This window comes from Culex pipiens, chromosome 1 (assembly GCF_016801865.2).
Source record: "Culex pipiens pallens isolate TS chromosome 1, TS_CPP_V2, whole genome shotgun sequence".
Lineage (NCBI taxonomy): Eukaryota > Metazoa > Arthropoda > Insecta > Diptera > Culicidae > Culex > Culex pipiens.
In genome coordinates, this window is record NC_068937.1 from 95,454,573 (window position 1) to 95,480,755 (window position 26,183).

General features: G+C 36.8%; 1 protein-coding gene across 4 annotated transcripts in view; it reads left to right on the forward strand.

Moving 5' to 3' along the window:
• Nucleotides 1-25,498, forward strand: part of LOC120426007 (torso-like protein) — a 59,137-nt gene extending 33,639 nt beyond the window's left edge. For 3 of the 4 annotated variants that reach the window (XM_052708026.1, XM_039590679.2, XM_039590674.2), the window contains exons 3-4: nucleotides 20,456-20,942; nucleotides 23,150-25,498. In XM_052708026.1, coding sequence (XP_052563986.1) covers nucleotides 20,688-20,942; nucleotides 23,150-23,980 — 1,086 coding nt within the window. In that variant the 5' untranslated portion in view covers nucleotides 20,456-20,687 and the 3' untranslated portion in view covers nucleotides 23,981-25,498. Of the gene's footprint in view, nucleotides 1-6,984; nucleotides 7,263-20,455; nucleotides 20,943-23,149 lie in introns of those variants that run through there. The other variant, XM_052708040.1, reaches the window with a different exon arrangement.
• Nucleotides 25,499-26,183: the final 685 nt, after the last annotated feature.

Sequence of the window (26,183 nt, forward strand, 5' to 3'; positions counted from 1 at the left end):
CGTGCTGAGACTGGCCCAAAAGTTAAACAAAAACATTACAAAGTGACACAGAGGTGAAACCACCTAGCAGTGTCATTTTTAATAAATTTTCTATGTTGGTTATTTTTATTAAAACATTTGTGAAGGAAATAATTAACATGTTATAAAAAACACATCAATACCAGACACCAATTTGTAGCAGTGTTTTATTACTTTTTATAGAAATTGACATAAGAAATGTTAGTCAAATGTTATTGTTTTCACTTACCCAGTTACTGAAGAGATAGGATTTCATAATGAGGACATCGTTTCCGTTTTGAATTTATGTTACAAAATGTTAGCGTTTGTATTGAAAAGAAAAGGATAGGTTAGCAAACAAATATACCAAATTTCATTTAGTAATCTGCCTGAAAATTTCAACTTTACCCGCTTTTCCCAATAAACTAAATCACCTCGATTAGAATCTGAGCTATTCATCTTCCTCCGAATAAGTAATCTAATCTAATCTAATCTAATCTAACACAAACGCAGCCAGTCCGATGAAAGCATGCTGGAAAGTCTTGCGATTAGATTACGCCCCAAGCACTTTTCTTGTCAGTATTAATAATTGCAGTACATCCGAGAACACCCAAAAATGTATGGCAAAAATTAAAGCGGCCAGCCCTACTGCGTTGTGTTTACCGCAGAGAGGATTCTGAGAACGGATCACATTTCGCAGAATCTACAGGGGAGGAAGGATGCGTGGACATACCGTACCAAACGCTCCAATTTATGATTGCATTAGTTGTGTAGAATGTGTCAAGTGTGATGATACTAATAATACAATAATTAAAACATATAATATAATATAAAAATATGCAATTGGAAAGTCCTCACCGAGTTCGTTGATGATGATCCTTCAATGATACTGAGCACTATGTTGCACCACCGAGAAAATAGCTCAACAGTGATCCACTATAAGCTTCGTTATTTCTCACGCTTTTCTATTGATTGCAAAACATTCAACAATTTCACCATTTCGAGTTTCACAAAAAAAGCAAGAATAGCGACCCCCTGTACAGAAACAAGATCGCGTCGCTTCAACTTGCATCCAAGTTACGACAAAAACTTCTGTGCAACTCATGCCCATTGAAAAAACTGTATGCGGAACGACGGAAACTGAAACGCCGCCGCATCGAATGTCAAAAGAATGAAAATCAAAATGAAAACATTCACCAAAAAACATATTTTTCTGAGGATTAATCTTAATACTGGGCAAAAACTTTACTTGATTCATAAAGTATGAATCACAAGCTCAATGCTTAACACTAAAATAATACTGCAATGTCTCGAAAACATTGAAAAAATCGAATCGAAATAAAGAGCACTAAACGAACAAACCGACCCGTATCGTATGCACGGAAAACTCCTCATCTTCCTCCGAATAAGTAAAACACTAAACAATACGCCCCCCTCCAAAGGTCACCTGGAAGCGAGCCCCCAAGTTCAGAGCTACTGCGCTGCGATTAACCCTGAAACTACCGGCTATACACAAACATCGCAAATAAAAATCTCCCACGGATTAGGAACAATTGGAAGAGAGAAAAAAAACAGCTATCTTCCATTGATGGATGTTTGTGTTCGCCGGACCTTCTCAAAGGTCTCGGCAGGTGCCGCGTGGGAGCCGCCACCGGCGGCGGGAGGGCAAATATTTGCGCCTGTTTTTTTTTTTTTTGCTATTAGTTGGCCGCCAATTTCTGATTCCAAGGGCGGAAATCGTAGAGCATGAAGTTCAACCCAACTTTGATCGGCGATGTTACTGGTGGAACAATACCGGTTTGTGGGGTTGGCTGGCTGGCTTTTGATTAGCGGCAGATGATTGTGATAATTGACGGTATCGCTAAATCGTGTTTGCCTTTTTCGGATTTGCACCAGGGAGGTGGTTACGTGATTGATTCTATAAGGTATCGATGGATTAGATTGGTCTTTTCCGGAAGTTTGAACTGCTGTTTACGGTGATCAAAGGGTCCAAGATAAAGAATTATTATTTGATTTGATTCTCTATGATTCGTAAGAAATCCTATGTCAAGTCCTAAGTTAGGTTTTCCATGTATTTTTTAAATTATAAAAACTTTGATCTCGCATTCCCAAGTCAAATGGAGAGTTTTTGCGGCAACGAGTTTCCATAGAGTTTGGCGCGTTTTTAATAAAAAAGTTGCGTCTTTCAATAAAGAAAATTTTGGTAGCCAAGCATGTATAGGTCATCGCTGAAATTTTCATGTAATCGCAGTTTTAGTGAAAAACGTTATTTTTTACCCGTTTTCTTCATTTTCCCGTTTTTGCGCGCGACGCGTTGAAAACCCCAGGTTTTTATGTTCAAAAACTAACTTAATCCACCTATGTGGTTGGTGCCTTCCTCACTCTTTTCCAACAATGGGTGATATGTGATATGATGGGTTTGGACACAAATTTCGTCTGATTTCGTTAAGTTCCGGAATACAAAAAACACACATATCACTCAAGGGCTCATAAGTGGCATCTTAAGTGGTCATAGCTTGAGACAGGGTTGCTAGATCTTCAATGTTTTAGACACGTTGGAAAGGTCTTTCGATTACCTAACCAACGATGGGTCGGATGATGGATCCGGACATTGTTTACATACATTTAAGTGAGATCCGGCTACAAAAAAAAACATAAATATCACTTAAGTGGTCAGAACTCGAGACAGGGTTGCCAGATCTTCAATTTTTTAGACTCGTTGGAAAGGTCTTTTGATTACCTAACCAACGATGGGTTGGATGGTGGATCCGGACATTGTTGACATACATTTAAGTGAGATCCGGCTACAAAAAAAGTACATAAATATCACTTAAGTGGTCAGAACTCGAGACAGGGTTGCCAGATCTTCAATATTTTAGACTCATTGGTCTTTCGATTACCTTACCAACGATGGGTCGGATGATGGATCCGGACATTGTTTACATACATTTAAGTGAGATCCGGCTACAAAAAAAAACATAAATATCACTTAAGTGGTCAGAACTCGAGACAGGGTTGCCAGATCTTCAATTTTTTAGACTCGTTGGAAAGGTCTTTTGATTACCTAACCAACGATGGGTTGGATGGTGGATCCGGACATTGTTGACATACATTTAAGTGAGATCCGGCTACAAAAAAGTACATAAATATCACTTAAGTGGTCATAGCTCGAGACAGGGTTGCCAGATCTTCAATGTTTTAGACTCATTGATGATGTTTGGTTCAGTTTACTGCCATTTATTCAACTTCTAAAAATATGCGAAAACACATTTTTATACATAACTTTTGAACTACTTATCGAAACTTCAAACAATTCTATAGCACCGTATGGGACCCTAAACCAAGTCGAATGCGACTGGTTTGGTCAAAATCGGTTCAGCCAGTGCTGAGAAAACTGAGTGACATTATTGGTCACATACACACACACATACACACAGACATTTGTTCAGCTTTCGTTTCTGAGTCGATATGTGTACATTAAGGTAGGTTTTGGAGCTTTAAATAAAAAGTTCTTTTTTAGAGCAGGATTATAGCCTTACCTCAGTGAGGAAGGCAAAAATTATTGAAAATGGACTTTTAGTCCTCAAATTATTAAAAAAAAACATGTCAGGTTCGAAAAAATGTCAATAGATGGAAAAAATATTAAGGAATATTCTCCAGACTCACAGAACTGGTACGAAAAATATATTTTGAAATATTATTTGAATATGTTTTAATGTGGACTATTTCACATTTGCTCACTTTTAACCTTTTCTGTTTTTCAATCTTTTGTCATTATACTTATTGTCTTTTTGAGGTCATGTATTTTGACCTTTTGTCTCAAATCTAACTGTAATCATATTTTAGAGAAGCCGGGCTTCAGACCAAAAACTTGAAGATGCATTTATAATGTGATTCCGCATATAGTTTGTATAAAAAAATAAGTCAATATAATAAAAATGTCACAAAAACAACAAAAAATAAGCGGGCAAATTTGTATTTACTTTTCTTCGGAATATTCAAACATTTTCGCATATGTTAGGCAGTTCCTAAGTCCTTTCCAATTTACTATTTTTCACTATCTACAGACTTGCCTGCTCACTTCCTGCTGAGCTGTTTATTACTCGTTTTCAGTTGAAACCCCCTTTTAAAACTGGACGTAAAAGTGCTGTATGCCAAGAATAGGTGCTCAGTAGAATTACATGCTGTTATTCTGCCCATAATTGAAAATTCGGCTATTATGCCAAATCAAGTATTCCGAGAAAAACACGTTTTAGTGTTTGTCACCAAATTTCCGTCAAGGCAATTTCCCATAAGAGTGGCATAGGGGAAGGTGGGGCAAGACGACCATATGGGGCAAGAGAAACAATCGTTCGTACGGCCGTAATTTTTGCAATTTTGATTATTTCCAGTATGAGGAATTGTTGCTAGCAATGCAATTAGCTGATTCTACTATCCCATAACGCCAAAACGACGGAAACGCCATGGGACATAAGATTTAATGAAGTTTTTTTTTCAAAACCTTTGTTTTCTTATAATATTTGGAAAGTACAAAATAAGGCTTAGGGTTTATTTTAAGGCTCATTTTATCAAAATGCTATTTTTCCTAGATCAGTAGTGTCCCTACCAATGACTTGCACCTATTATAAAGTATGATTTAACTCTTGGTTATTTTTGTTGAGAGCCTTTAAAAAATCTTGATAAGGTGGGGCAAGTGTACCAAATGGATTTTTAGTATGGAAACAATACAATTTTTTTTTTTTTTAACTTCATCATCCCGGTACGAGAATCGAACTCACGACCTCTGGATTGGAAACCCAGCACGCCGCAAGTCGAAACCCATCCCCTACCGGTCAGTATTCCCAGTGAGCATATTTACTCTTTTAAGGGATCTGACTTTGCCGAGCCAGACAGGAATCGAACCCATCACCTTCCGCTTACTAGGCGAAACCCGTAACCTCACGGCCACGGAAGCTCGGCTTAGCTGCAACAACATATTTTATTGGGGAAAAAATACATAAAAGTACATAAAAACTGATAAACAATTGTTAAAAAAATTGTCCATTCAAAATATAGTGATATTATGAAAATTTACTATTTATTATTAACTAATTTTTTTTTTCGTTAACACGATCAATTTTTTAGTAAACTATTGTTATTTAATCTAAAAATGAAAGAAACGTTTCAAATATATTCTAATCTGATGTATCTAAGTAATAACAGTTCAATAGTTAGCAAATTAACATGTTGTTTCATTGTTGTTCCTCTTGCCCCAACGGGTTGTTCGTCTTGCCCCACTAGTTGATTAGAACGTACGGAAAATCAAAAATTTTAAAATCAATTTTTACATTAAAAAACAGGATTTTAAAAAAACTTGTTCTATCAAAGACTTAGTCAAGACCTGGAATAAGATGATTATAAAAAAATCCAACTGATTTTTTAACGTTTAAGTGGGTTATAACGTGCATTTCCTTAGCTTGTTACACTTGCCCCACTTTCCCCTACTAGCCGTTTGGTTTTTCGCATCGGCAGCCAAATCTAAACACAATTTTAGTGAAATTCAAGTTTCAGAAGATGCGTTGGAACATCCTCTACCACCTGGTGCTTATAACTCGTTTTTGCCAAAAGTGGATGGATATATTAAAAAAAAAAAAACTTGTTTTCAATTCAATTGTTAAGTATTTTAGGCTAACCCTAGGATGTATAGGGTCACAAACATTGTCATGTTATTCAAACATTTAAGGGTACACAGCAACCAAGGAAGTTGTTATCTTCTCATTCCAAAATTGTTGAACTTACGGACCCAATCCTGAAATAATGTGATTATAAATATTGACAATTTTTGTTGTATATGTTTATGGGAAAAGTAGCTTAGGGGATGAATGAAAAGTTATATCTATAGTTCCCGTGGTTTTGAAGATACTAAAATGTCTGTAACAAAAATCTGGGTGCAAAAGTTCTGGTTGATGTGAACCGTTAAATACGTTATTTAAATTGAAACATAACCAATTTTTAAAAAATTATAATACTATGTTTGAAAATTAAATGAGTTTATCAACGGAAATGCGTTACAGTCAAACATGATTGTTAAAATTGTTTTATAAGGATTAATTCAAATTAAAAGGTAACCTTCTTCAAACGACGTTTCCGAAGATAGTTTCAAGCAGCACAAAATTGCCGCTTGTTCAATGCTAATTATCCCCTCTCCAGACGAAGAACAGCGTCAAATACGTGCTCATCTCTCAGAACGCTTGCCGACTCTACCTGTGCGGCTGCTGCTGCCCGCTGCCGACGATGACGATGATTAGCCTCAGTGAAAATGTCACCTGAGGCAATATACGGAACCTGCCTGGCGTCTGTCATCATCGCTTCGTAACCAGTTTTAAGCCTTTTTTTTTTTGCTTGCTCGCTCGATTTGCTTGCAGCAGGTACATCTCATCAGTCTCGGAGATCTGCCCAAGTCCGAGTGTATCCTCTTCAGCAACCGCCGCCGTGTGCTGATCTCCTCTCACTTACTCACGCAGAAAAAAGTTTTGTAGAATCAGCCTGTACGAGGTTTGAATCAAAAAAATTTTTGTTGAATATAATCAACGCCGATTTTGCGTTGAAACAAACCTTGATTTTATCGATTCCACAAAAGTCTTTTGTTGTTTTGAAAAAGCTGCTTTGACGTTTAGCGTTGATTCAACAAAAATTTTGATTTTCAAATCAACAAAACGTTTTGTTGATTCGAATATGCCTTATTTTTCTGCGTGCTTCAACGAGTTCGTGATAGTTTGCTCATCTTGGCGCAATTCTGTGCTGACGTACCACGCGGTGGCGGCGGCAGTCGGTTTGAACTTCGCGTCGCTAGCCTTGAACCTTTTTATCATAACCGACGGCGGACATCGGGCAGCAGTCGTGCAACTACCGTTCACCAGGTAGTGCGATCGTTCGGCGGAAAAGTTCTTGGTTCTTGGTGTGTCTGTTGGTAGTGAATAATTGTGTTTGAGGTAAATGTTGGCGTTTCAAGAAGTTCCAATTACTCAACAAATACAAAGTGTGATTCAAGTAGAAGATCGATTTCGTATTAATTAGAGCGAATATTCTTCTAGTGCAACAGTTATTAATTTGAAGTGGAAGCGAAAACACTTCAATTCTGATTTGAATTTAGGCAGCGTGGTGACTTAACATAGTTGAAGAAGAAAAACTTGTAGTTTTAGTGAAACTATCAAGTTACAAGTTATGAAAGTTATAAAAACGCCAAATTGTGCACGTTCAATTGTCTGATTGATTGTTATAAAAAGGTAAGGTCACTTTTTTGACTATATGTTAATCAAACCAAAAAAAAAAAATGTATAAATATCCCTTTACAAAATCGGCCAATTGCATGACACCTAATTGGGTAATTCTCCGCTAACTCACACAACAGTTGCCCCGACCCCTCTTCGATTTGCGTGAAACTTTGTCTTAAGGGGTAACTTTTGTCCCTGATCACGAAGCCGAGGTCCGTTTTTTGATATCTCGTGACGGAGGGGCGGTACGACCCCTTCCATTTTTGAACATGCGAAAAAAGAGGTGCTTTTCAATAATTTGCAGCCTGAAACGGTGATGAGATAGAAATTTGATGCAAAGGGACTTTTATGTAAAATTAGACGCTTGATTTGATGGCGTACTCAGAATTCCAAAAAAACGTATTTTTCATCGAAAAAAACACTAAAAAAGTTTTAAAAAATCTCCCATTTTCCGTTACTTGTCTGTAAAAAAATTTGGAACTTGTCATTTTATGGGAAATTTAATGTACTTTTCGAATCTACATTGAGCCAGAAGGGTCATTTTTTCATTTAGAACAACATTTTTCATTTTAAAATTTCGTGTCTTTTCTAACTTTGCTGGGTTATTTTTTAGAGTGTAACAATGTTCTACAAAGTTGTAGAGCAGACAATTACAAAAAAAATAATATATAGACATAAGGGGTTTACTTACAAACATCACGAGTTATTGCGATTTTACAAAAAAAAGTTTTGAAAAAGTTACTTTTTGCGTTTTTCAGTGTTTTTTTCGATGAAAAATACGTTTTTTCGAAATTCTGAGTACGCCATCAAATCGGGCGTCTAATTTTACATAAAAGTCCCTTTGACACAAAATTGCTATCTCATCACCGTTTCAGGCTGCAAATTATTGAAAAACACCTCTTTTTTCGCATGTTCAAAAATGGAAGGGGTCGTACCGCCCCTCCGTCTCGAGATATCAAAAAACGGACCTCGGATTCGTGATCAGGGACAAAAGTTACCCCTTAGGACAAAGTTTCACGTAAATCGAAGAGGGGTCGGGGCAACTTTTCCCGATTTCGTGTGAGTTGGTAGAGAATTACCCAATTATTATTATTTTTTTGCTTAAAACTTTGTGAAAGTTGATGAAAGAAGCTTCTCAGCATCATTACACAGTGGTCCAGATAGCCAAATAAAGTGGAGAATGGATTTTCCGAAAATGGTGCCGTTCTGGAGCTTTGGTGTCTCCAGAAAAGTGGATCATGATTAGGGTGTTTTTGAAATACAAACATGGTCCCTTTTGAATGCAACCTGGTGCTTAAAATTTGGCCTGCGCTTTTTTGAGATATTTGAGTTTTAAAATTGCATCCTTTAAACGTATTAAGGTTTCGAAGATGCAATTATAAAACTCAGATATCTCAAAAAAGCGCAGGCCAAATTTTAAGCGCCAGGTTGCCTTCAAAAGGGACCATGTTTGAACTTCTAAAACATTCTAATCGTGAACCATGCTGAAACTGTTGATCCTTATATTCAAATTAACTTTTCAAAAAATTAAAATGTTTGTTTTTAAGGGGTTACATACATGTAAAGCGACAGAAAAGTCAGAGGCTGGTGTGAGCACAAACTTAATTTTATTTAAAATCTGTTTTCAGGGAATTAAAATATACATTTTCGTCTATTATCAAAACAATTTTGAAGACATTTGGTTGTATCATTGCCGAGATATAGCTATTTGAAGTTAGCAGTTTCAAAAAACGGGTACCACGATATCTCAACACTGCCTTTACCAAATCGGCTCAAAATTTTGGTGAAGACTCGTTAAATCGGTCTTGTGTGCATAACGATGGCTGATTTTCAAAAAACTTAAATATAAAATAAATATTTGTGTTTTTCATATAAAAAATCGGCAGTTTTTGATTTTTGTATTTTTTTTTTTTAAAGGCAAAATTTCAAAATCGGGCTTCGTCATGCACACGGGATATGTCTTGAGAGTCTTCACCCCGAATTTCAGCCAATTTGGTCCATCCCATCTCGAGATATCGTGGCATTCGTAAATCAACTCGGTATTTCGAGAAAAAACGCTCAGAAAGTTTGACAGTCCGCTTTGCGCACGGCAAAATTTTGAGCTTAAAATCGTCTCTAACTCAGTTTAATCATGTCATATCTATGAAATTTTTTGATTTTCTACATGTATGTAACCCCTAAACGTACGTCACCTGTAATAAACTATACAGGTGCTTTTTGTCTCTCGCCTGTTCTATTCTGAGAACCCTATAAAGTCTTCATACCCTTACACTGGACCAGAACGAATAATAATTCAACAAAGTCAAGCCCATCTTGGGGCTGGCCGGGGTCGTTCCAGTTTATAGCGTATAATATCACTTTAAAACTCGTTCAGTTTTTTCATCGTCCGTTTTTTTTTCAACAATTTTTCGTCACATACGATAATTATCTCATTTGTTCTACATGCACACGTGAGAATGGAACACAACACAAAAAAGGAGGGTTAAAGGATTAATGAACGTGCCCAAGGAAAACCGCGGGATCCGGTCCGGAGAACCTGCTCTTAATTGGTAGCTGTCTTCTTAAAGCTGGTGTCAGATCTTACTCTTGTTCTGATCGATCGTAATTTTGAACGCACGGTACAGTTACGTTTCATTGACACACTGGAAGTTGCTTTTTTATTATTACAATTAATCAAACATTCAAATGTCGTTGCTTGGCCACAAACAGCCATACGCCCTGAACACGTGGGCAAAATTCGTAACGGCGCCCTCCCCATTACGATTGCAATTGGCGCGACGACCTACACCAGGGGTGACCAAAGTAAGGCCCGCGGGCCAAACGTGGCCCGCCTGGTGATTTTTTGTGGCCCGCAGACCCATTTTGAATGATGATGTAAAATGGCCCGTTGACTATTTGTAAAATGATTTCATATTTTTATATTTTTTCAAAAGTCTTCATACCCTTACACTGGACCAGAACGAATAATAATTCAACAAAGTCAAGCCCATCTTGGGGCTGGCCGGGGTCGTTCCAGTTTATAGCGTATAATATCACTTTAAAACTCGTTCAGTTTTTTCATCGTCCGTTTTTTTTTCAACAATTTTTCGTCACATACGATAATTATCTCATTTGTTCTACATGCACACGTGAGAATGGAACACAACACAAAAAAGGAGGGTTAAAGGATTAATGAACGTGCCCAAGGAAAACCGCGGGATCCGGTCCGGAGAACCTGCTCTTAATTGGTAGCTGTCTTCTTAAAGCTGGTGTCAGATCTTACTCTTGTTCTGATCGATCGTAATTTTGAACGCACGGTACAGTTACGTTTCATTGACACACTGGAAGTTGCTTTTTTATTATTACAATTAATCAAACATTCAAATGTCGTTGCTTGGCCACAAACAGCCATACGCCCTGAACACGTGGGCAAAATTCGTAACGGCGCCCTCCCCATTACGATTGCAATTGGCGCGACGACCTACACCAGGGGTGACCAAAGTAAGGCCCGCGGGCCAAACGTGGCCCGCCTGGTGATTTTTTGTGGCCCGCAGACCCATTTTGAATGATGATGTAAAATGGCCCGTTGACTATTTGTAAAATGATTTTATATTTTTATATTTTTTCAAAATGAATGTTTATTTTAAACATTTTATGCTTATCTGTTTTTAAATATTATTATTAAATAAAAAAGACTCAGGATTTATAGATTTTTCGAGCCTCATTTTACGACACAAATATCAAGGATTTTAATCGATAATATTATCGTCTGACGATAACGATAATGGTTATTGTTATTTCGATAATTCCACGATAATCTTATCGCCGATAATGAAAGAATAACGATTTTTTTGAAATATTTCCCAAATCGAATAATTAAACCATATCATGTTGAATTTTCAATGCTTTCACTAAGAATATATTTTTTAAAATGTAGTAAGTTTAAAAGTATAAATATTTACTCAAAGTTGTTCACAAAATACCGTATTTTTTCGAAAATACTCAAATTTTCATAATTTGTCAAACAAACGAATTGAAATCTCGAATGCTTTTTCAATTTAAAAAAAAATTAAATACTAAAATTTACACAAATTACCAATTTTTTTTTCAAAAATACTCAAATTTTGAAAATATGCAAATTTCAAAATTTCAGTAAGGCCGATGCAAATATTTAAAAAAGTTTTTGTCCCTCGGCCCTGGCCGAGGTCAAGGGGGGGGGGGGGGGGCAAAAAAATAAAAAAAAAATAAAAATTTAAATAACAAGCCATAGTCTTCACATTTAAATGAAAAAAGTTTTTAAAATTCATTTTACACTAGTTCAGTTGTTTTGCTACATTAGTTTTCAAAAAATCTAAGAACTGACAAAAACAAAAATTGTATCGAAAAAAAAAAGATTTTGCATCGAAAATTTTCAAAAAATCTTAAGATTTTTTAATAAACCAAAACATGCTAAAAATGATTTTAAACACAGGAGAATGTATTTTAATTTGATTTCAGCTGGTTGCACTTGAATTTTCATTGAAATTTTGAAGTTTATTGTAAAAATATTTTTTTTGCCCCCTGATTTTTAGGGCCAATTTTGAAGGGGGGGGGGGGTGACAAAAGCTTTTAAAAATATTTGTACCAGCCTAATTTTGAAAAAAAGGTAATTTGATATAAAGTGAAAAGAGCATACAAAACTTCATTTTGTTTGATACCAATATAGCATATTTTGAAAATTTCAGTATTTTCGAAAAAATACAGTAATTTGTGAAAAATAGCATACAAAAATTCGCTTCGTTTGATACCCATATTGCAAATTATGAAAATCTGAGTACTTTCGAAAAAATACGGTATTTTGTGAACAATTTTGAGTACATATTTTACTTTGAAACTTATTTATTAGATTTTCAATAATATATTCTTAAATTTTTCACATGTTATGTTTAAATTAAGTCGGTTTTAGAAAGAAATAAAGTTTTTTCAAATACCTTATACAATTATATTTTGGATCAAATGTAAATTTCCGGCTTGTTCCCTCTTTGACTTGATCATAGTTTAACTAACAAGTTATCGTACCCAATAAAACAACAAGATACAAATAAAATCTACAAAATTGAAGGACAGCTGTCATTTTCTGGTTACTATTATATTTAATTTCCAAACATTTCCCAAAAAATAACAGAAATTAAAAAAAAAAAACATCAGTTGATACATGAATTTTTTAGTCTTTTAAATTTAAATAACGTTATTTCATTTATTAAATATCCAATTTTATACATTTGGCCCGCAAGCTCATTTGAGCTTCAAATTTGGCCCGGCTACCAAAAACTTTGAGCACCCCTGACCTACACACTTTCATTTTGGGGTTTGCTCACCGCCACCGTCATCGAAGTAACCACAGACAAAAGCTTAGCGCTGAAATTGAAACAAACCCTCGTCTCGACAGAGAAAAAAAAACAGACCTGAAAAATCGAAGTAAACAAGCCCCATTTATTGGCGGTCAGTGGACCTTTGTTGGCAAAAGTTTTGAGCAAAAAAAAATGGCGCAAAATTAAGGGTGCTACGGAAAGAGACTGGGGAAAAACCTTGAAATTTTGACAGGTTTTTGTGATCTTTCTTGTTCGCCTTGGAATCTGAGTATTTAAATATCGTTTGTTGTAATTTTTGATGTTTTTATATGCAAACTAAGCTTAATATTTCAAAAAAAAATATCGTACGCAGTTAGTTGCCAACCTATTTTTTTCAGCACTCGTCAATTTAACGAACTAGACAGAGCCTCGTTACGTAACACAAGTGTTAATCAAAAAATCATTTTGCATAAAATACTTATTTGAAACTCTTGATGTGATGAAAAGCTAATTCTTTAGGCACTTTTCAAAAACAATATCTAAAAGATTAATTTTTCAGCTATTGATTTGAATATAGGCATTAAACTGTAACAAAATCGCTCATTTTTGCGGACTGTACCGGACATGATCCCCAAGGTTTTGATTTTCTGTCATCTTGGGTACCCAAACGATTTTATGAAAGGCTTGTATTTGTGAGCCAACACATTCAATGGAAATGCTGTCAAAGGCAAACTTATGGGAAATAGGAAGAGCTTTTCGGTAAAGATATGTACGAGACTGAAAAATCAAGTCTGTCATATAGAAATGGCCAAAACCCCTGTTTTCCAACATTATTATTTTTAAAGGCGCTGTACTGCCCCTGACCGCATAAATGTCCCATATGCATTTTCATCATTTTTGAGTTATGCCTTATGTGTTGGACAAACTTCAAATGCGTTTTTCTCAGCTTGCTTTTTTGCATATGGGACATTTATGTGAACATCTTTGGTTATTTTCTCAAAAAAATTTTTTTTTTAAAATTTAACTTTTAAACTTAAAAATTGTACAATCTCATAGAGGGGGCGTGTATTTTTCTTTCAGTGTAATTTTTTTAGAAAGCCCATCCATTTTCTACCAGTTTAGCACTTTTTGATACGATGCAAAAAAATAACTTACAACCTTCTCAAATGTCATTCTCGAGTGCAACTGGCTCCTTATACCCAAAAATGGCTTATACAAGCCTAGGATAACATGTGTACAACGTTTCATTGAAATCGGAGAGGGTCGGGTACAAAAGTACCAGAAAAAATCCTGATTTGGGCTGGAATTGGGTACTAAAGCCCTATGTCAATTTTTATGTACAACGGTAAAAAACACGATTAAAAACCATTTCTGATCACTTTTTTAAATTTTAATGCAAAAAAAAATTGACAAGACAACATTTTTTCGATGGATCAACTATGGTCCCCTTGGAATGAGCTGTCAAGTAGGAACTTTTCTGTCAAGAAGAACCGCGAGGTTATTTTTTCCAAATTGATTTAAAAATCCATTTTAAACCCTTTGTGGTCGTACAAAGGGTCAGTGTACTCAGAAAAATAAGTTTAATCGCTGTAAACAATAATATCAGGAATCTAAGCTTCATTTTAGGACCCAATTGCTCTTATGCTTATTTTAAAATTACTTTGAAAAACGGGAACAAATAACCTCAACAGGTTGGAAGTAGTAAATTTTGATAAAAATGACTTTCGGAACTATTAACTTTTTTGTTCATTCTTGGATAAGGACCATCTATAACCCATGTGGACACTTTTTGGGTCTATTGCTATACCGAGAACTACATGTTCATTGAAATTGAAATTATTTTTAATCATAAACTTCGCTGTCCTTCAGTCATTCGTCTTTGGTTTTGTTCTGATTAAAAATAACGCTTAAATTCCTGCTAACACAGTTGTGTAGTTTGAATAACTGTGTTTTAGCAGGAATTTAAGCTGATTCAAATCACTGATTCACCGGTCGTTCGGCGACCTTTCCGGCTTTTATACAAATGCCACCCGTGCCGGGCCAAAGTGTCCTATTACTCAGTTGTTTTAAACCCCGCTACTAACGGCACACAAACAGATCGTCCATCAGGTAATAAAATGCCTTAGTCGTTCCGTGTAGTAGACCGCTACTTTACCTGCGCGGTGCGGGCATAAAAATGATACGTATGCTAAAACACAGAGATAGAAAGAGCTAAGCCAAGGTCAACACAAAACGGCAAAACATCAAGTAGGCTACGACCGACCGACCGCGTAGATCAGCTGCGCACGAGATGCACTTGAAATTCGCCTACTTGGGGACAGTTTGTCAGCCGGGCAGCCAGCCAGAGCCGCCACAGCCTACTGTTTACTACCTATGCCCGCTAAAGCTGTTTGAAATGACCCGCATTTGCGCAAATAAGTAGTATCATAAAATTCCAACTCGACACAAAGTTGACGAGACTGAAAAAAGGTACAAAATTGAATTGACAACTGTGTCGAAGTAAAAATCTTGACTTTTTTTTGATAAGGTCCTATAAACAAATGTAAACATTGAGTGTATCCCTTTCACACCTTATGTCAAAGTCCATCGGAGTAAGCGGGATACACTCAATGTTTACATTTGTTTATAGGACCTTATCAAAAAAAAGTCAAGAAATGTTGCACTTGGAAAAATATTGCAATATTGTAGCCTTAAATTACACGAACTTATGTTACAAATCTTAAATTAAGATAGTATTTAACAATGCTTTCAACTATAAAGATTACAATAAATCACGTGTCACGTTCGAATGCCATCCCACCATTTACGATCCCTCCCAAAACCAGTGAAACCATCCCATCGTAACGTCATGATTCGAATTCCCGGACGCTTCGAAACCCGGACACTTCATCTTGTTTTATCAATTATTTGGATATAAGTTCGCATTATGAATGTCTAAACGGTGTTATTTGATGAACTCCAACATCAACTTTCATTTAAAGTTTGTTTGAACGCTGTAGTTAATGCCAAAACAATTAAATACAATAAAATTATAAATTTACCAAAAATGCGAAACATTTCACTTGAAATATTTCATAGGCGTTCGATGCACCGGGAAGGCAAAGCAGAAATTTATGGTTACGATTTCCTTAAATTCTAGCAATTTTTTATATAAACTATCGATTGTTTTGATGTTAACAGCTTATTTGAGACCTAAAGAATGCAATTCAGTAACATTTCAGTCCAAATTTGTGCGATTCATAAGTAAAATCGAGTGTCCGGAATTCGAAGCAAAAGTGTCCGGATTTCGAATCAGCTTTTATCAGTGTCCGGGATTCGAAGCACAACAAGTCATCTTAATTTTGAAATTCTGATGAAAAATTGTTTGAAAAGACATATTTTGCATGCATTTTCTTGAAACTGACTGTTTATACTACATCCTGATGATATTTCTACATTTCCAACTTATTACATGATTTTTTTCTAGCTATAACAAAAGTAATATGGTACTAAGTGTCCGGATTTCGAATCATGACGTTACCCCGTTGGCCAATCAAGCCGACCTTGAGACACCACCGTCGAGTGGCCTTCGGGTGGCGTCACAATTTCGTTACGACCCATTGGGCCCAATTTGGGACACCTTTCCATTTTGCACACTGCTCAGCCTTTCCCTTTCATTGGGCGAAATTGAATCTTGCAAAAAAAAATGCAAAACAAAATAAAAATTAAAAACAGAAGGGGCACGCGATCAAGCGCAACTTTGCAACTGACCGACCAACACCGTGCAGGTGACCACCACTTTCGATTCTTGTGGGGGAAAATATTTGGTCATTTAAACGGGGAGTACCGCACGAGCAGAACTGGGTCAGTGGAACTCTATGCACCGTAGAACCTGACTAGTTTGGAAATGATTTTCTCGATTCTGATTTCCTCAAGTCCGTTATAACATTTCAATAGGGTGTAACTTTGCCCTTTTTGACAGAGGGTAGGTACGCCTTATTGAAAAGTAATTACGGAAAATAGGCCAAATTAGTGATTTTTTTGGTTTTATTTTGTCAAAATTCTCAGCCAATGACAATGGCAAGCATCAATTGTAGTTTGACAGGGATGCCAGATCATCTTATTGTATAATCTTTGAAAAAGAATATTAGTTCCCGATTTCGGAAGAAACTGTCATTTAAGATTCCATAATTTTCTTTTATGTCTCGTTTATATAAGGAAAGGTTGCCAGATCATTTCAGTTTACACCCAAAGTAGCGAATCGAGGGAATAGTTTCAATATTTTAGAGTTGAATATTTTAGTAAATCGACATCTCTCTGTTTTTTTTTTATTATTTGGATGAAACTTTGTCCCTGCATTCTCTACGTCAAAAGAACCCATTTTTCATAAATCGTTTTTTCAAACAAGTCTTCAATTTTCATACAATTTTGCGGACTGGTCCAACAAAATGGACATGTGAATGTTTAAAAATCTGTATCTGAGCATTTATCTACGAAATCGGTCTTTTTTTCTTAATTTTAATTTTTGTATTTTTTTATCCGGCTGAAACTTTTTTGGTGCCTTCGGTATGCCCGAAGAAGCCATTTTGCATCATTTGTTTGTCCATATACTTTTCCATACAAATTTGGCAGCTGTCCATACAAAAATGATATATGAAAATTCAATAATCTGTTTCTTTTGAAGGAATTTTTTGATCGATTTGGTTTCTTCGGCAAAGTTGTAAGTATGGATAAGGACTACACTGAAAACAAATGATACACGGTAAAAAAAATTGGTGATTTTTTATTTTACTTTTTGTCACTAAAACTTGATTTGCAAAAAAAAAAACACAATTTTTATTTTTTTATTTGTATTTTCTGATATGTTTTAGGGGACATCAAATGCCAACATTTCAGAAATTTCCAGAATAGGCAAAAAATCTTTGACCGAGTTATGAATTTTTGAATCAATGATGATTTTTTCAAAAAAATGAAATATTAGTCGCAAACATTATTCAACTTCATTTTTTGATAAAGTGCGCCGTTTTCAAGTTAAAGCCATTTTTAGGTAACTTTTTTTGAAAATAGTCGCAGTTTTTCAAATTTTTAAATTAGTGCACATGTTTGCCCACTTTTGAAAAAAAAAATAAAAGCTGAGAAAATTCTCTATATTTTGCATTTTTGAACTTTGTTGATACGTCACTTAGTTGCTGAGATATTGCCATGCAAAGGCTTAAAAACAGGAAAATTGTTGTTTTATAAGTTTCACCCAAACAACCCACCATTTTCTAATGTCGATATCTCAGCAATTAATGGTCCGATTTTCAATGCTAAAATATGAAACATTCGTGAAATTTTCTGATCTTTTCGAAAAAACACTTTCATTTTTTTAATCAAGACTAACATTTCAAAAGGGCGTAATATTGAATGTTTGTAGTAAATGATAAGAAAATGATTATTATGACCATACGAAAATGTTAGGCCAGTTTTGGAAATTTTGATATTTCGGTCATATATGACCCACCGGGCCTAAAAGGGTAAAGCGAATTAAAAATGCAAATGTTGCACTACAATTTTAAATGGTGCAAAATCTGGTATCAGAATTGTGATTAAAAACGTGATTTTTGGAAAAAAATCTTAAATTTTTGCAAACAAAGTAAAAATATGCAGTCAAAATTTACTTCACAGATTAAAATGAAAATAGTAGTAGAGAGATCTCGAGAACTGTTGATTATTTTTCCATTTTTAAAAATACCTTATGAAGGAAAAGCACTCTTAAAAACATGAAAGATTGGGAAATTTGCCTATATTTTTTTTATTTCATGAGTTTTTTTCTAAGTGTCATCTAATTAGCCCTCATTTTTCAACATAATTTATCTTTATTTTTTGGAAAAATTTCCGCTCTTTTCTACGATTTTTTTTAATCGGAGAATTAAGAGTAACCTTTGAAGGAAGGGTGACATAACATTTGAAAAATATTGGCAATGGGCTTTATTTTTATTAAGCTTCTCAAAAAAATGGAGACTCAGAAGGCTCATAAAAGTCAACTGATTCTCCCAGATATTCCACGTAAAGCATTTTCAAGTGTGGATTGAAATTTATTTCTTGCTGTACAGAACAATATTTTCCTTCTTGCTTGTTCAAAGTACGACACAAACATCGAATGTGCTATATTATCATCAACCACTTGCTTCTGCTACCGTTCAAGTGCAGCTTGTTGACTTTTCCTCAAACTACCTGCTCCACTCGACAACCGGAGATCGATTCCTAACAGCTGTTGCAGCTACTTACAGTCGTCTAAGTAAATTCCGCGTGACTTGTCATCACGCTTTTAATCCCCTGTTTGATCGTTCAGTTATCGTCACATCATCATCACTAGGGTTAGTGAATTTTCACGATTTCGCGGACAGCGTGAAATTCGTGAAATTTGAAGATTTCCGTGAAATCCCGTGAAATTTATCAATTTTCTCAAATCACTTCTTTAAAATAACAATATAATAAATATTTCTCGCATGAGTTTTCAATTGCCGAAAGAGCCACCGTGACCTCCGACACTAATATTCGTTTTTCTTAAAATTAAACAATATTTCTTTTGTTTTTAGTTCAGGGCACGTGAAGGACGTGTAGATGAACAATCTCAAAGAAATTGATTTTTTGTATTTAGTATTCGACCGATGAAAAAAGGGCTTTTTTACCAATGCTCTTACGTCCTTTTGAAAATTCATCTAAAAAGACTTTTAAAGTAAATTTTATTAGTTTTCAATTGAAGCGTGAATGCTGAGAATACTTAAATCATGTTAACAAAAATCACTCAAGGTAAAAACATATTCTCAAAATCTTTAAGTTACCCCAAGGAAGATACCATCAATCATTTGATTTCAGCTTTTCTCATATCAAAACAGTTTTATTTTTTACAAATGTTGGCTTTTTCAACCAGACTTGTGAAAATTGAATGAACAAATACATTGAGATTTTTGTGAAGATTGCAAAGTTTACTTTTAAATTGAATTGATTTATTTAAAAAAAAATCATATTTTTCTGTTAATTTTTTTTTGTTTAATTTTAACGATACTTGATTATTTGGGTGGATGGCTTCCGTTTAAAGTTAAACAAAAACCCACCTTTTTTGTTTTCTGTTATGATTTTGAATAAAATTTTGGATATCTCGTTACAGAATAAATTATTTCGCCCATTGATTTTTAATTTACTTTTTGAAAAGTGAGATGAAAACCTTGAAAAATATTTTCACTGAGCAAAATGTCGCAGAAAATAAAATTTATTTCAATCATTCTGGCTGGACAATATTAATAAATCTTGCTTTGATATAAAATTAAATTAAATGTAAAAAGATAAAATAGATGCAAACTTTTTTGGAAATTAAGAAAAAATATTTTTGTGTCAGGTTCAAATTTAGTGAAGATTTTATTTAGTTTATTGAAGAAAAATATAAACTAAAGCATAAAAAGTAGTTTATGTGATATAAACATAAGATTTTCAGACTTATTTTTACATTTTTCACGTTCCGCGAAATTTCCGTGAAATTTTGTGTTTTGATATTACCGTCCCCGTGAAATTTGCAATTTTGGAGCGTGAAAAATCACTAAGCCTAATCATCACCATTGCAAATATTGCTTAGACTTGTTGACACCACCATGTTCCATTGAAAGAGGAACTGTGTATACGTATCATAATAGCTATGAGCGCAAGCATTGAATTGCCTGCAGGCCGGTTTGCCGGCATTTCGTGACCATGATCTTGAACTCCAGATACAGATACACGGTACACTAAGGCGAATGCTACAAGCTATTGTTGTTCATGCTCTCCACTGCAGCAATCGTCATCGGCGTAGGGTTGGAAGCACTAACTCGTCGTCATCGGTTTACCTTCATCTTCACCTTCCTCTCATAATTAATTCGAATTCTTCTTCTCCACTTTCAGAGCACCACCACCTGAGCCCGGCGAGTGGTCATCACCTTGACACAGGTCGACCATTTTTTTGTAGACCTGTTCGTCAACTTTGAAAACGACGCAGACGACGACGACGTCGATGAAGGTGTGACCCGGTGCCCCTTCTTCTTGACCACGGTGAACGCCAATGGACCGGCGATACCTCTGAACGATCTACCCCCCAGGCAGGACGACGACGGGGGCGTGCCCGGCCGAAGTTGGCATGACGAAGCTCGGCGGATGGCCGAACGTGCTGGGCACACTGCTGGGGCCGTCGCTGGTGGCCACACTGTTGGCGCTGCTGCTGTTGACGACCCACCCGGACAGTTGCGATGGTCAGCGGGAGTCACAGTTGCGTCTCGGGAAGGCGATCAACATCTTCATCCGGTACGGCTACCTGTCGATCTCGATGAAGGTGATCTCGTACAACGATAGCGAGACGTGGCTGTTCAAGGAGCCGACCAAGAACATCTTCAAGGTTGGTGTTGAGTACCGAGCGTCCCAATGAAGACTTATGGAGACGCAAGGTTCATGGACTTTTAGCATTAAGTACACAATTTTAGTTTTTGTCCATGCATTCCCTATGTCAAAATGGGCTTTGTTAATATTAGAAATTCATTGACATTTTTAGGGGACGAAAAAGGCATATGATTTTATGAAAAATTGGGGCTATTCATAAACCACATGGACACTTTAAGGGGGTCCACAGAAGGGTGAATAGCCCAGAAAAATATTGTCAAACATCATTAAAAAAATAATTTTCAGATGGGTAATTCTCTACCAACTCACACGAAATCGGGAAAAGTTGCCCCGACCCCTCTTCGATTTGCTTGAAACATTGTCCTAAGGGGTAACTTTTGTCCCTGATCACGAATCCGAGGTCCGTTTTTTGATATCTCGTGACGGAGGGCCGGTACGACCCGTTCCATTTTTGAACATGCCAAAAAAGAGGTGTTTTTCAATAATTTGCAGCCTGAAACGGTGATGGGATAGAAATTTTGGGTCAAAGGGACTTTTATGTAAAATTAGCCGCCCAATTTGATGGCGTGCTCAGAATTCCGAAACAAAACGTATTTTCATCGAAAAAAACACTAAAAAAGTTTTATTTTCCGCAATTTTCCGTGACTAAACCGTAAATTTTTTTGGAGCATTTCATTTTTAGGGAAATTTAATGTATCTTTTCGAATCTACATTAACCCAGAAGGGTCATTTCTTCACTAAGAACAAAAAATTTCATTTTAAATTTTTTTGTTTTTTCTAACTTTGCAGGGTTATTTTTTTGAGTGTAACAATGTTCTTCAAAGTAAGAGTCTTTAAAAGAAATTTAGTGTTTTTTCGATGAAAAAATACGTTTTATCGGAATGCTGAGTGCGCCATCAAATTGGGCGTACAATTTTACATAAAAGTCTCTTTGGCACCAAATTTCTATCTCATCACCGTTTCAGGCTGCAAATAATTTAAAAAACATGTCTTTTTTCGCATGTTCAAAAATGAAAAGGGTCATACCGCCCCTCCTTCACGAGGTATCAAAAACGGACCTCGGATTCGTGATCAGGAACAAAAGTTATCCCTTAGGACAAAGTTTCACGCAAATCGGAGAGGGGTCGGGGCAACTGCTGTGTGAGTTGGCGGAGAATTACCCAAATACTAAAATACAGTCCAGACTCGATAATCCGAAGGCCTCGGAAAAATTACACTTCGGATATTCAAAACTTCGGTTAATCGAATGTGGACTGTACTTAAATGCTAAAAAACGAGTTTAATTGAAATGCTGCCAAACTTATGGGAAATAAGACGAGCTTCCCGGTAAAAACATTGTCGGGAGTGAAAAATTAAGTTTAGATACAGAAATGAACAAAAACACAAATTCGGACCACTTTTAAATATGGTGCAACGGCTTCGATATACAGCAATATTTAATTTAAGAAATACAACACAAAATAACATAAGCGGTTCTCAAAAGTAATGCTCGCGTGCAACTGGCTCCATTTGCACTAAAATGGCTTATATAAGCCTTGAATAATATTTTTAGACGAACGAAGTTGACTTTATAGCTGTCGGCCACCATTGCTAGTACCAACCACTAGTGTCTTCCTTTTAACTTCAAGGACTTCGATATTTCTACACTGTTTCATTAAAATCGGAAATGTGTCGAGTAAAAAAGTTCCTAAAATTCCTGTTTTGGACGTTTGATTTAATTTGAAATAGATAAAAAATTGATTGATTATTTAGCTGTTATTTTTTTAATAAATCAGTTTTTTTTTAATGGTCCTATAAGCTATTCTGTTTCATATGTGTATAGAACCTATTCAAAAAACCCTAGAAATGTTCATGAACAAGTTTAATCTGCATTGAAAGAAATCATAAATTTTGCCAAAAATGTTACCAAACTTGAATAATATCATTTGACACTTTAAAATATAAATTATTGCAAATCTATTGCGTTGATAATAGTGAAAGAAACCTAAAAGTAAGTAATGTGATGTTGGTTTAGAAAATATTTTAAAAGTCCCTAAGAAAAAGTATGCTTGGGATTCCCAAAGTGTCTCGATTTTTTTACGAAAAATCATGCATTCTCGATTTTTCGAGGATATTGGAAAATTCCCGACATTATTAAATCCTTGCGGTGGAGATGCCCTTACCGTATCAAGTAATCTAACCGCGATTTTCTCTCTCCACCCACAGGGCCTCGATCTACTAAAAACCGAAGAGTACGAGGTGAAACCGGGCATCTTCAACGGGGACTTCCACATGGAGTTCTGCGACAACAAGCGGCAGCTGTTCCAGGCGTACTTCCGCGACTTCCAGATCGAGCGGCTGGACAGCCCCTGGCGGGCGTACACCGAGGGCTGGCACACGGAGATCGCGGCCAAAAAGCTAGGCATCCAAAGCAAGTACCTCGAGCGGGACGACTACTGCTACGTGCTGGTGCGGGTGTCCCGGTTTCGGGACAGCGCCAAGTTCGCCCGCGTCATTCCACCGAACCAGGTGCTGGAGAGTGACGTCGCGAGGCGCGTTCAGGGCGTTACGATAGGGGACACGACGTCGGCGGTGCAGTTCATGAACAAGTACGGCACGCACTACATCAACTCGTACGTGACGGGCAACTCGCTGTACCAGGTGTTTGTGTTCAACAAGCGAAACTACGCCCACATCAAGGAGAAGCTCAAGTCCCGGGGAGTGCTGGCACTGTCCAAGGTGGACCTGTACGACCACTTTGCCCCGTGGTACGTGGAACACATGGGCAAGATCCGCTGTGCCAGCGGGAACACCACGGTTGAAGCGTGGGCCTCGCGCAAGCTGCGGCTATCGTACTACGTGTTCACGTACAGCAGTCTGCTGAAGCTGCACGGAGATGGTGCGCTGTTGCGAATATTGAGCGAACTGCTCCAGAACGAGGCCATCCTGCAGCTGGACCTCAAATCGCTCAGTGTCATCTTCAAGGAACCGGCGAAACGTGCCTGGTTCGAGGAAATCCTCGACAACTATCTCAAACTGTGGGAGGTGAACATGTAGAAGGAATGGGGGGAGGGAGTGGAAGTTCGGGGTGTAACGTAGTTGACTCAAAGACTCAAAGACAGAGCTGAACTGTGACGGTGCTAAGGCCTAAAGTGGCCAACACGCCAAGATAATCCCTAATCTAGACCAGAAGAGTTGCTGAACAACAACAACAACAATAACCTTGGCCAGTCCCAGTGAGACTTGAAGAATGGGCCGAAGAATGCAAAAGAATGTGAAGAAAAATCGCTACTGGTCGAAGGAGGCTTCCTCGTTCGGAACGAATTGGCCAACTGAGATTGGAAGTCGAAAGCCGGGCACGTGTGCGAGCGCGAATAACAAAAACAAAAGACAAATTTCCACGACACGTGCTCAAGAGCAGTGGTAATGTTAGTGAATCCCCTTTTTTAAAGTGCTTTAATTGGATAAAAGCTCAAATTTCAACTTAAAAATAAACTTTTTGGATTGAATGTCTTTTTCAAGATTTAAAATTTTTATGACGTCTTTGATGTTTCACTTCAAAAGTTTCACATTATTTTTCGAGATAGAAATAACTTCTGAATTCTTAGTTTGTATGGAGAAACCAATGATGCAAAATTGATTATTTGAACAAAGGAATCGATGGACATAGTTCGACTTGACTTGCATAGAATTCAAATTTTATTTGACTGTAAATGATTTGCTGTGACGTTAGATTGATGTCCCACGATTTCATAACCTTTTAAATTTGAAGATAAATCAATTTTACCGACATTTAAAACCTTTACCATTACCCATCCAGAGCATTTAAACTAATTGAACTAATTGGCCATTTTGTAGCGCAGCGAGCCGCAGTCTTTTAAGGTAAATCTCCGAGTTCAAATCGTGCAAAGCTCCGAGACAGACAGAACAATCGAACGGAGCAAGGTTAACATTTAACTTAGACAATAAAAACAAACTACAAACTACAACGTGTGGACATATGAGCAATCAATTCAACTACTTCACTGCTGTGATAGATTAGATAGTAACTGATGTATAAAGGTAAGATTCTCCCCCGCCACCTGACCAAAACGACGACCTTGGGTTTCGTGTGTGCGGCGCATGACAAGATTATCTAATGACGTTAGAGGGGACACCTTCCGGGGTGCCGGAAGAAGAGTCTCCCACTTCCGAGATTGACACTAATTGGAACGGAACAAGACAGACGACGGATAAGTAGAAGAGAATCGTGCAATTTTAAACAAGTGCAACTGGACAAAACAAATAATGAAACGTTCCTCACCCGACTTAGACCTTAAGCACATGAACCGCGGTTAGGTTTACGAATAGTCTTCTAATAGGTAGAACAACACTCTTTAATTGGGGATGAGCATTTAGTTTGCACCGCAGCCACCATAAACAACAAAAGAGAAGGATGAGCAGTGGATCATGAGTAGATTGTAGTGTATAGATATTTAAGACCAATTTTAATTATGCATTCAGTTAGTCGCCAGCAAAATAAGTGTAAATATAATTTAATGGAAAACATAATAAAAACAAGCTTTAATAATATAATTGTATAGTAACATTGTTTTATGGTTTCATGAAAGAAAAAATCCCATAATAATTTCATTAATTATACCACCAAACGAATTCCTTCCGAATCTCATCAGCTAGTTTTTACTAGAACTTTAGAAAAAACAAATAAGCAAGGAGCGGCCGTGGCTGACTGGTTACGGTGTTCGCTTTGTAAGCGAATGGTCCTGGGTTCGATTCCCATCTGCTCCCAACGAGAAAGTATAGGAAATATAAAATCTTGAAACTCTGAACATGAACGAAAAATCAAAGTCGCTCGAGTCGGGGTTCGATCCCCCGTCCTTTGGATCGGTAAGCAAAAATGCTAACCACTAGCCTAGGCCATCGCGACTTGGTGAGCTATAATTGGAATTAGGAATACTGTTACTATCGTCATTCCGAAGAGCCCGTCAGTGAACGCACACGAAGTTGAAACGAACGAATGTGGAACTCGACACTCTTTCTGTTTCTGTTTCTCTTTTTTTTTTTCTTTTTTTTCTCTCGTTTTTGTTTGCCTGTTGCGGTGCTGCGTGGTGACAGCAATCACTTGAGTGCAGTCATTGGGAAGGTGATCGGAATTTCGGTAGAATGCAAACGTGGGTCTCGTGGCGCAGGGGTAGCGGCTTCGGCTGCCGATCCCGATGATGCTATGAGACGCGGGTTCGATTCCCGCCTTATCCACTGA